This window comes from Mus caroli, unplaced genomic scaffold, assembly GCF_978045245.1.
Source record: "Mus caroli unplaced genomic scaffold, Mus_caroli_1 scaffold_17, whole genome shotgun sequence".
In the NCBI taxonomy this organism is placed as follows: domain Eukaryota; kingdom Metazoa; phylum Chordata; class Mammalia; order Rodentia; family Muridae; genus Mus; species Mus caroli.
In genome coordinates, this window is record NW_028227272.1 from 90,787,580 (window position 1) to 90,799,624 (window position 12,045).

A 12,045-nucleotide genomic window follows, 5' to 3' on the forward strand; every position below is an offset into this window, starting at 1 on the left:
AGGGGCTAGGCGGCGAGAGAAAAGAATGAAGCTAAGACAAGATTCTGATCAAAGCTCAATTTTACTATTTCCAGACACTCAGTTATAAAGAAAGGGGGAGGGAACCCGATTTCCCGCCAAGTAACTCAGGGTCCAGTAGCAGGACGAACATGTGTGTGCCTCCAGGCAGCAAAGGCAGGGTCCAGCAGTAGGCATGGCAGGAGGAATGAGCAGGAAGCTCCACCCTTGAGCAAGCAGGTTCAAGCAGGTGGGGGGAGACCACACTTACCCACTGAGCCATCTCACCAGCCCTGAAATCTTCTTCTTTGAGACAAGGTGTGGTGTATTCCAGCCTGGCCGTGAACTCTGTGTAGCTGAGGATGACTTTGAACTTCTATCCTCCTGCCTCCACCTTACTAGAGCTAGGATTGCAGGTGTGCCACCACCCCTAGCTTTATGCAGTCCTGGGAATCAAACCAGGGGGCTTGGTGAACTACTCTGTCAACTGAGTTAGTTATGCCTACAGTTCCTGCCCAGACCTGTGTGTGTGTGTGTGTGTGTGTGTGTGTGTGTGTGTGTGTGTGGTATGTTCACATGTATCGACCATGTACACACATGCAAAGGCCAGAGGAGGACACGGGGGTGTCTTCCTCTGTCAATCTGTTGCCTTATCTCATTAAGATGGCCTCTCACTGAACACTGAACCTGGAGCTAGACTGGCCTCCAGCAAAGCCCAACGATCCTTCCATCCTCCCGTCCACCCCCAACAGTGCTGAGGTCACAGACATGCTTTGACCATGCCTAGCCCTCTCCATGGGTTCTGGAGATTTGAACCCAGCTCCTCCTGTTTGCATGTTTGTTCTTGCCCAGAACTTGGCCAGACTCTTCTGATGGTGCTCCTAATTGTAAATGGCTGGTCACTCACCCAGTCCAAGCCTACTTTATTTAATTTTGTTTCTTCTTATTTAAAGGCGTATTTGTTATGCAATTAGCAAAACTACAGCAATTTATTTTAACGATATCTTTGTTTTAAGATACAGTCTCTCTGTATAGCCCTGGCTGAACTCTCCCCCTCCCTGCCTACCAAGTGTTGGCGTTTCAGTCATGCACAGCAGCACGCAGCACTGTTTATAAAGATCTTGACTGGCTCTATTGTGATTCTAGAATAAGGCCATACTTCATCCCATAAAAGAGAGTAAGTAGTAAGTGTTCTGGTGAGCTCAGCAGAGGCCACGGGTTCTGCAGACAGAGACAGGCTGAGGAGAACAAGACTAAAGGATAAATCTGCCCCACTGGCTCTGCTTCTCGGGAGTGGAGGCAGGCAGGCAGCAGCAGGATAGTCCATGTTGTCTTGCTTCTACGTGAGGATCGAGGCAGAGGGAGTGTCACCACCCTGCCAGTGTACACGGAGTCAGCATGAGTGACTCGGCTGACTGTTGGTGTGGCCTGGCAGTCCACAAAACTTTGTAAAGTCTCAAGTCCAGCAGCTTAGTAACAGTGGTTTCCTGTAGTGTTTAGTTCATACCAGCACGAACCACGATCCAGGAGTGACCCATCCAGCAGGTCCAGTTATTCGAGGGTCTCGAGGGGACCTTCTCCTAAGAACCAAATGGGGGGAGAGAAAGAACCAAGTGCAGGAACTACAAGGGAAGCAGTCTGAGTAGCATCAAGGTGTCACTGTATTCAGCAAGGCTCAAGGCTTAAATGTACAAGCAAAAGGGGAAGTACTTCTCAGCAGGAGGGATGGGGCAGCAGAAATTTTTCTTTTGGCGACTACACAGGGGAAGCAGGAACTTGGTGGTATCAGGGTACATCTTGAAGTCAGGACATCTGGCGCTGACTTAGGGCTGGAACAATCTGTGGTTGTTCTTGGAACAGTGCGTCGGTGGCCCGCTTTTGACCCCCTTTTCTTCTCGGGGGGGGGGGCCCAATTCAGAGATCAGGACAATTGTGTTGTCTTAATAGCTCCCAACACAGGAGAACCAGAAAGCTGGCCTTTCCCATCAGTCCTGCAGACTTTACCCGTTGGCTCGTAGAGAGCAGAGCCACAATAACATGTGCTGAGAGAAGGCCCTGGTCGTTGTAAGCATACAGTACCCACAGGAGTCCAAAGCCAGCTAGGGCAGGAGACAGCTGCAGAGTGTAATGCTGATGTTTATATTGGATATTTGTAGGTCGAGAACCTGTTACTAAAATCTGTCATCCCAGCTGCTTTTCGCCTCTCAGCGTGGCTCATTGAAAGTCTACTGGTGCCGCGGTGACTCACGCGGTGGCCTGTGCCCTGTACCTGTCAGACAGTGGTATGCACCGGCTCTTTTCTTCTCCTTAACTAAGTCTTGCTTCTGCTGGCTCTCCAGGAAATCACTCAGAGAATCCTGGAAGCTGTAGGTACCATCGCTGGCTCCTCCTTGGAACAAACAAGCTGGCTCAGCAGAAATCTGGAGGTGAAAGCCCAACCTCAGGTCTCTCTGGAAGAGTCGGATGCCGAGGACGACGTGCACAGTAAGTGGAGGAGGGGTGGGAAGAAACGCCTGTTTCAGCCAAGGCTCTGAGGACTTGAAAGAGTGGGCAGACTGTAATCTAATGCTGTGGACAACCATGCTTCCATTCCAGTGCGCTGTTACACACAAGTGTAACAGAGAAAGCAGTGACCCAAGGGAGGTTGTTGGAGTTCAGAAAATCCTGTTAAAAACAACAACAACAACAACAACAAACCCACCAGTAAGCACATACTAAATATTAACAGAGCAGCCCTTCCCCAGAACTTTCTCAAAACATGCCAGTTGACACACAGTTGCCTGGCACGTGCTATAGATTATACCTGGGTAAGCAGGAGAGCAGAACAGAAGGTGATAACCTGATTTAGGGCACACTGCCCAGGCTGGGTTCAATAGCTGCGATAGGATAGCCAACATCAATAAACACGTCCTATAAATCGATGTGTTTGTCACGGGAGGCACAGAATCCCCTCCAAGAACAATCCAGGGAACAAAGTGCCCCTTGAGGGAAAGGGCCCTCTGCCTTTTCTTCTGGAGCCTCCCCATCCCCAAAGCCTTGTTCACGCCATTCTTTTGACCATGTCCAGTATTTGTTCAATTGTCCTAGCTCACACAAAGGGAAGAAGGCTGCTGGGCATGGTGGCGCACGCCTTTAAGCCCAGCACTCGGGAGGCAGAGGCAGGCGGATTTCTGAGTTCAAAGCCAGCCTGGTCTACAGGGTGAGTTCCAGGACAGCCAGGGCTACACAGAGAAACCCTGTCTCGAAAAACCAAAAAAAAAAAAAAAAAAAAAAAAAAAAAGGCTGAGTCCCTGTGGGGAAGGGAGTGGTGTTAGGGTGTTAGTGCGCCTGGCTGTGATTACCCATCAGCGCATCGCCGTTTTCAGTCTCAGTTATCCTCAGAAGAGCATCAGGAGGCACTGGAAAGTGGATACACACATCTCAGCTCGTGGACAAGCACACTGCCTTTTAGCCTGTTCCTGGGCCCAGGCGACTACCCACCCCATCTCCCGAACCCATGTGCCTGTAACTAACTGACTGCGCCTGCTCCTGATGTTTATATTTTTTTGATTGAAAATATTTTCAGACTATATTCTTCATGTCCCCTCCCCCAACTCCTCCCACCTTCCACCTCACCCAACTCCAAGATCTATTTCTTCCCCCCCTCCCCTTTTCTTTAAAACCATCAGGCAAACAAACAAGAAAACAGAATGAAAAAAAGAAAAAGCACAAGAAACACACACAAGCACACATAAATACACAAAAACAAAGGCCAGAAAACCACAAAATTGCCAGAAAACATACAAGAAAAGGATAGTAAGACGAACAAAAAATGCCCAAAGAAAGCCTCCACCAAGACAGAGACCTACAAAAATACTAGCGAGTACATTTTGTATTGACCACATGCTGCGGGGTCTGGGGAGACTCCACTGGAGAAAACAAGCCTTCCCACGGGAGCGTCGATCAGCTGGAGAGCTTGTGTTTGGGTGGGCAGGGAGGTTGTGTTCAGTTCCTCCTCGGTGCTGAGACCCCATCTTGCTTGGGCCTGTGCTGCCCGTCTCTGGTGTGCGTAGTTCCTGTTGTCTCTGAAGATGTTGTCGATGAAGACGCCACCATTTAGGATGGAGTGTTCCAGAGTCACACTGCTCAGCCGTGGGTCCCCTGAGTAGTTCCCTTTTACCGCAAGAAGCAGCTTCCCTGAGGATGGCTAAGCAAGGCACTGATCTGAGTCCCAACCCGTGTGGTCCTAGGGATCCAGGTAGACAGTCTGATTCATTCTGGCAATCTCCAGAATGAACCTAGATGGCAGGACAGAGTGGTGTAGGGGTGTGTTGGGGTGTGGGAAGAATTCCCAGCAGTCAGCCAGGCATGCACACACTTTTGTTTCAAAAGAGTGGAGCCATATAGCATGCCCTGCCACACAAGCAGGAATTCTCTTCCCAGAATGAGGAGGGATAGGGAGCTGGGCAGTGTCGAGAGGTCAGCCTCACATGGTGCTCTTCAGAAGTTGCCGCCTGCTTTGTTTTTAAGACTGGTATTTTCCCTGGGACCTGAACTTGCTGATTGGGCTAGTTGGCTGGCCACTGAGCTTCTGAGATGCCCCTACCTCTCTCTCCCCAGAACTGAGGGTCACATGACCCACACCTACCTCTCTCTCCCCCCCCAGCACTGAGGGTCACATGACCCACACCTACCTCTCCCCCCCCAGCACTGAGGGTCACATGACCCACATCTACCTCTCTCTCCCCAGCACTGAGGGTCACATGACCTGGCCTCCCAGCCCATCTTTTTTATGATGCTTGGGTCAAGCTTGGCCCTCATGATTGCATGACAAGCACTTTCTCTCCCAGACCCTTCATTTGCTACTTTAAGCCAATAATTATGCTCTCCCTGATGGTTGCGGGGGGGTGGGGTGGGGAGGAGAACACCCCACCACCACGACACCCGTGCACTCCAGCTGCGTTGCTGTGGCTCGCTCTTTGGGTGCTGATTAAGCTGTGGGCCCACCGCAGCTGTGGTGACTGTTGTGCTAAGTGTTGTTGCCTGTCTGTTGCTCAGTAATTAAATCCAACCTGAGGACAGTCCTGTGGTAAGGCAGCACCTGGCTCCTTTCAGTTCCTGGAAGGCGTAGACTGGGGAAGCTGGCCATGGTGTTCGAGCTTCTCAGGAAGCCTGGATTAGCAAACGTCGTAGCAGCACTCAGCAGTAATAAACAAATGGCCGTGATGGCTGGAGAAAGAGTGGGTATTTCCCTCCATCGATGTGCGTGTGCAGGTTCTTAAGGGCAACCTTGTGTTTGGACTCCGGTGCCATTCAACCGAGGAGGCTTAGGCTGAGACGCCTGTATTAGAAATCCAGAGTCTTTTGTGGTTTGTTGACCTGTCCAGCAGGTCTAGTTATTCGAGGGTCTCGAGGGGACCTTCTTCTGAGAACCAAATGGGGGGAGAGAAAGATGGACACCAAGTGCAGGAACTACAAGGGAAGCAGTCTGAGTAGCATCAAGGTCCCACTGTATTAGCCAGGCCCAAGGTTTAAATGCACAAGCAAAAGGGGAAGTACTTCTCAGCAGGAGGAATGGGGCAGCAGAAATGCACCTCAGCAGGAGGGATGGGGCAGCAGAAATTTTTCTTTTGGCGACTACACGGGGAAGCAGGAACTTGGCTCATGGTACATCTTGAGGTCAGGACATCTGGCGCTGACTTAGGGCTGGAACAATCTGTGGTTGTTCTTGGAGTAGTGCGTCGGTGGCCCGCTTTTGACCCCCTTTTCTTCTCGGGGGGGAGAGGCCTAATTCAGAGATCAGGACAATTGTGTTGTCTTAATAGCTCCCAACAGTTTGTTTGTTTTGTGTTGTGGGTGTTTTGTCTGCATGTATGTCAAGTGCCCATAGAAGGCAGAGGTGGTATTGGATCTCCTAGAACTGTAGTCACGGCTGGTTGTGAGCTGCCATGTGGGTACAAGGAATTGAACCTGGGTACTCTGGAGAGCCACCAGTGCTAACCACGGAGCCAGCTCTCCAGCCCCAATTCATAGTCTAGGAGTACTGATCGTGTTTTCTCTGCCAGTTCAAGAGTTAAAAGGCGGGAAAATGTGAAGCACAGCAGGTTACAGCAGACAGCTCTTAATAAGCATTGGAGCTAGGGCCAGCAGCTGCAAGACCAGCAGCTGTAGGACCAGTAGTCCAAGGAAGGTGTTTGCTGGGGCTGAGTGGGGGTGGGGAGCCACGCCGACAGCAAACACACAGGAAGAGGGGGGACTCAAAAGCCAGTCTCATCTCTGGGGTTGGGGCTTCTAAAGCTCTGAAGAGTTGCCCTCCCCTACTGAGGGTTGGTCAGTGTGAAGACAGACAGGGTGGCTGATTGATCCACAACTGCTGTGTGATCTAGCCTTGATCCTGCTGGTGGGAAACAAACGCTACCAGACTTGTGTTTTAATCAGGAGGGTGAGGAAGAAGCTGGCCCTCTTGAGGGCCTCGTTATGATTTACCCATGGGCCCTCTGGATAGCGCCTAGTCTCTCCTTGATGAAACTGCTCAGAAACAAGATGGAGGACGGAGACTGAAGATGAGCTGGCTGGGTATATAGCATGGCATGTAGGATCTCATGCTGCCCCAGTAGTCAGGGCAGCCATGAAGTAAGTCTCCATCTTCAGAAAGCATCTCTCTAACTGTCATGAGTAAAGCCACTTTGCACAAGAGCAGAAGCCAGAAGTCCTGTCGAAGGGTTCCAGAGTGGTTCACACAAGAAACAATACTCTTGGCTGTGTTCTGAAAATGCAGCCAAGGAAGGTTGGGATTTTTGGCTCAACAGTTTACTTACTTGGAGCAGAATGGGGGAGCAGAGCCAGCATGCACTTGGGGAATCTGGGGTGTCAGGAGGAGAAGAATAGCCGTCAAGGTCGGGAACCAAGTCACCAGCTGAGAGGACAACCAGGACAGCACAGGAAGAGTCTGGGATGAAATTTCCAAAGGCTTGGTTGGTGAGAGTCTGGAAGCCCGTCTGCCAGGCTCAGGATGAGAGGGAGCGTTAGATGGTTGGACAGTGGAGAGAGGTTGACCCGTCCAGCAGGTCCAGTTATTCGAGGGTCTCGAGGGGGCCTTCTCCTAAGAACCAAATGGGGGGAGAGAGGGACAGAAACCAAGTGCAAGAACGACACAGAAGCAGTCTGAGTAGCATCAAGGTCTCTCTGTATTCAGCAAGGCTCAAGGCTTAAATGCACAAGCAAAAGGGGAAGTACTTCTCAGCAGGAGAGGTGGGGCAGTGGAAATTTTTCTTTTGGCGACTACATGGAGAAGCAGGAACTTGGTGGTATCAGGGTACATCTTGTGGTCAGGACATCTGGCGCTGACTTAGGGCTGGAACATTCTGTGGTTGTTCTCAGAGCGGTGCGTTGGTGGCCCCCTTTTCTTCTCGGGGGGGGGGGGCTCAATTCAGAGATCAGGACAATAGTGTTGTCTTAACAGCTCCCAACAAGAGGTGAGGGCTGGTACTCAGAACTCCTCAACGCTCTGGTCCCCTGATCTGGAGCAGTCAGCTGGAAGGCCACTGGGATGCTGGCTTCTCTTTTGCTTCCAGCTTCTTTCCTGTTCTCTCATTTTGTGTTAGGTCTGGGGGAGGATTGTTGCTTTAAGGCAGAGTCTCACGATCCAGCACTGATCATGATCCAGCACACTTCTCCTTGGAGTCATGTACACAGGTGCGAGTCCAGATGTGAACTCTCTGCTTCACACTCCTGTGTTTTCTGTCTTGTGTGAGTCTAAACATGTGTCTGCCAGAAGCCTGACTTGTGACTCCGTCCCTGTGTCTGTCTGACTGCTGTGTGTCTGTTTAGCAAAGGACTTTGATCTATATTTATTGAACGGCACATAAAGAATCACATGGGAGGGCTGGCGAGATGGCTCAGTGGGTAAGAGCACCGGACTGCTCTTCCGAAGGTCCAGAGTTCAAATCCCAGCAACCACATGGTGGCTCACAACCATCTGTAATGAAATCTGATGCCCTCTTCTGAAATATCTGAGGATAGCTACAGTGTACTTACATATAAATAAATAAGTCTTTTTTTAAAAAAAAAGAATCACATGGGAAAAGAATGGGAGAAATCTTGAACCAGTTTTACAGGGATTAAGTCACCAGCCCCAACCAATCTTAAGTGACCGGATAACCAGCACTGTTGCTCGTCAGCCGACGCCCACAAGTGGGTATGCATTCTAAAAGATAGCTTTCAACTTCTTCATCTGCTGCTTTCAGTGATTTCACTGGCCACGTGGTCATTGCAGAAAGGACAAACCATAAGCAGACCTAAGCTTGCTGGACTTAGCCAGATTTCCCCTTCCTGGGTGGAATCTTCTGAGGGAGAGAGAAGCAGGCAAGAGGACATTTGCCGGATGGATGAGAGGCAGGATGCTGTGTGGAGATGGAGAAGGGCGTCCTGCAGGAGCTCAGCATGAAGGCTCGTCAGTGCTGCAGCAAGGATGTAGACCGGGAGCAGAGCAGAAGAGTGTGGGAAGACGGACTCAGCTCAGACCCAAATGCCAGCTGCTCACCCGAAAGGACCTGGAGGCAGTGAGCTGGCGCTGGTGTGTTTGATCCAAATACCCACATTCTTTGTCCTAGTTAGGTTTTATGACTTAGCAAAGCGAGAGTCATCTGGGAAATGTCTCCATCAGATTGACTGTAGGTAGGCAAGATTACAGGCCATTTTCTTGATAAGTGACTTATACAGGAGGGCCCTGACCAATGGGGCATAGTGGTCTTCCATTCTATAAGAAAGCAGACTGAGCAAGCCATGAGGAGCAAGCCAGTCAGCGGGAGCACTCCTCCACGGCCTCTGCATTGGCCCTGACTTCCCCGGGAGGTTGGTGATTCAGACAGTGTTTCTCTGTGCAGCCCTGGATGATGTAAGATGTAGTGAGTGTTTCCCTCCCCAGGTTGTGTGTGATCACAGCAGTAAATAGAAACCTAACTAACTCCGTGGTTGGGATTGGATACCAGAGCAGATACTGAAACTACTGACTGCAGTCAGAGTGAAAGTGCTTAGGGAAGGAGGCATTCACTCCCCTCAGGGCTAAACAGACTCTTCTTTCTGTCAGCAGATGCTGCTGAAGCCTCCACCATGGTATCTGCTTCTGCCCCCTCCGTTTACAGTGTGCAAGCGCTCTCTCTCTTGGCAGAGGTAAAGATTCACCTGACTTGTGGTTCCTTGTGGAAATGCTTACTGTCTTGAATCATTTTGAAGTCCTGTATTCATTCTGGGTGCCACGGGTTGCCCCCTTCTGCCTGAGTTCTGAAGTCTAGACCTTGTGTCAGCCAGCTTTCTGTTGCTGCAACAAAATACCTGAGAAACTCGTTTTACAGGAAGACTCAGGGTATTAGAGGCTTCAGCCCAGTTGGCTGGCTATGTTGCTTAGCCTCAAGGTGGGGAGCATGTGGAGGCACACAGTGTGGTATTCAGGAAGCAAGGGCACACTGCCAGTGAGCTTCCTCCACCAGGCTCCCTTAGTACTGCCATGGGCTCCACCATGTAGGACGCATTGTTCCAGATCAGAGTAGAACAGCGTTGGCTTGCAGCATGGCACTTTTGATTGACACTTCAGGAGTTTCTTTTCTTTCCTTTTCTTTCCTTTCCTTTCCTTTCCTTTCCTTTCCTTTCCTTTCCTTTCCTTCCCTTCCCTTCCCTTCCCTTCCCTTCCCTTCCCTTCCCTTCCCTTTTCTTTTCTTTTCTTTTCTATTCTTTTCTTTTCTTTTCTTTTCTTTTCTTTTTGGGGGTGGGGTGGAGGGAGGTGGTTCAAGACAGGGTCTCTCTGTATAGCCCTGGCTTTTGTAACTCACTCTCTAGACCAGGCTGGCTTCAAACTCAGATAGATTCACAGCCTCTGTTTCCCAAATGCTGGGATTAAAGGCATGTGCCACCATTGCCCGGTATCTCTTGTTTTCTCCTTTTTTCTTTTTAAAAATATATCATTGATTTATTTGTTTGTTTGTTTTTATGTTCATTGGTATCTTGCCTGCCTGCATGTATGTCTGTATTAGGGTATTGGATCCCCTGGAACTAGAATTACAGTTATAACCTTCCATGTGGTTGCTGGGAATTGAAACTGGGGCCTCTGGAAGAGCAGCCAGTGCTCCTAACCACTGAGTCACCTTTCCAGCCCCGTGTCTTGTTTCCATAAAGGAATTCTGCCTCATTTGTTTTAGGTTCTGGCTTCTCTCCTGGACATGGTTTACCGCAGCGACGAGAAAGAGAAAGCTGTGCCGCTGATCTCCCGCTTGCTGTACTACGTGTTTCCTTACCTGCGCAATCACAGGTGACAGGCGCCATCATCACGCCCACATGCAGAAATGTGTCCTCTGAGAAGTTCCCCTTGACCCCATCCCTTCTCTTCCCTCAGTGCGTACAATGCGCCCAGCTTCAGGGCCGGTGCCCAGCTGCTGAGCTCCTTGAGTGGCTATGCCTACACCAAGCGCGCGTGGAAGAAGGAAGTGCTAGAGCTGTTCCTGGACCCCGCTTTCTTTCAGATGGATACGTCTTGCATTCAGTAAGAAATTCTGTTCTCTCTTTAATCCCAGGTCTCAGGGAGCAGAGGCAGGCAGGTCTCTGAGTTCCAGGACAGCCTGGTCTACAGAGTGAGTTCTAGGACAGCCTGGTCTACAGAGTTCGTTCTAGGACCACCAGAGCTATACAGAAAAACCATGTTTTGAAAAACAAAACAAACAAAACAGGAAACAAAGCCCTATGTGCTCAGTCTTGCACTGTTGTTGCCTGACCCTTGGACCACGGTGTCACCTCAGCCCCTTGCATGTCCCTGTCATGGTGCTCATGTTAGTCTGTGTTTGCTGAAAAGACATTATGTCCTTCAAAATCCGGAGATAACCTTTTATCAAAAGAGGCACTGCACTGGATTGAGAGAGCCTGCTGCTGGCAAAGAGTGAGATGGAGGGTTCAGGAGCCTTTCATCTTCCTCATGAAAGACTTGGCCCCTGTTGAGATCAGAGCCCAGATTGGCTCTGGCAATGTCTGCCTGGCTGCCTGGCTCATGCACTCCATGACAGTAGTGGGCGTGGAACGTGGAGACCCCAGGAGGACAGGACACTAAGCAAGCCATTCCTGTGCCTTTTCGTCAGAGAGCAGGAAGCCAGCTCAGGACCACCTGCAGCCCATGCTTCCTGGGGTTTGTGTATATGCATGCTTTGGGTGAGTGTGAGTGTGTGTGTGTGCGTGTGCACGCATACAGGTGGAGGCTAGGAGTTCACTTAGGTTTCTTTCTCCATCATTCTCCACCTTATTGTTTTAGACAGGGACTGTCACTGAAACCTGGCTGTCCAGCAAGCTCCAGGGATGTCCCTGGCTCTGCCTGTCTCAGCAGTGGGTCATGGGCAGGCAGGCACCACCACACCCTGAGAGTCAGACTCAGGTCCTCAGGCTGTGCAGCCATTTTACCAACTCAGCCGCCTGCCTAGTCCTTAAATGGGCCTCTTTAAAACACTGTTTTAAAATGTTATTTCATTTATTCATGTGCGTGCGTGTGTGTGTGTGTGTGTGTGTGTGTGTGTGTGTGTGTGTTTGTACGTGCATGCGTGCGTGCGTGCATGCGTGCAGATACACATGCCACAGTGGACATGTGGAGATTGGAGGACAACCTCAGAGAGTCTGTCTGCAGACTCAGGGATGGAGCTCAGATCCAGGAGTACTGAGCACACAGTATTAGCATCCAGGAGTACTGAGCACACAGTATTAGCACTCCTTAGCACTCTTGCCCTGTTCTGCATTGTTTCCTTTATGGAGAGCTGGAGAAGTTCGTTTCATTAGGTTAGGGTTATGAGAAAACCCTTGGCTTGGCCAGCTTCTTGAATTAAAATCATGAGTGTGGGGGTTGGAGAGATGGCTCAGCGGGTAAAAACACTGACTGCTCTTCTAGAGGTCCTGAGTTCAAATCCCAGCAACCACATGATGGCTCACAACCATCTGTCATGAGATCTCATGCCCTCTTCTGATGTGTCTGAAGACAGCTACAGTGTAGTTACATATAATAAATAAATCTTTTTTTAAAAAAAAAATCATGAGTGTGTCACC

The 12,045-nt window shown here is 50.1% G+C and overlaps 1 protein-coding gene across 6 annotated transcripts in view; it reads left to right on the forward strand.

Moving 5' to 3' along the window:
* Positions 1-12,045, forward strand: part of Dop1b (DOP1 leucine zipper like protein B) — a 117,212-nt gene that overhangs the window by 94,205 nt on the left and 10,962 nt on the right. For 5 of the 6 annotated variants that reach the window (XR_015045668.1, XM_085832051.1, XM_085832054.1 and 2 more), the window contains 4 exons: positions 2,337-2,481; positions 9,065-9,147; positions 10,170-10,279; positions 10,364-10,510. Coding sequence is in view for 5 of the 6 variants with exons in the window: in XM_085832051.1 (XP_085688177.1) it covers positions 2,337-2,481; positions 9,065-9,147; positions 10,170-10,279; positions 10,364-10,510 (485 nt within the window). In the remaining variant the exon portion in view is untranslated. The remainder of the gene's footprint in view (positions 1-2,336; positions 2,482-9,064; positions 9,148-10,169; positions 10,280-10,363; positions 10,511-12,045) is intronic. The other variant, XM_085832053.1, reaches the window with a different exon arrangement.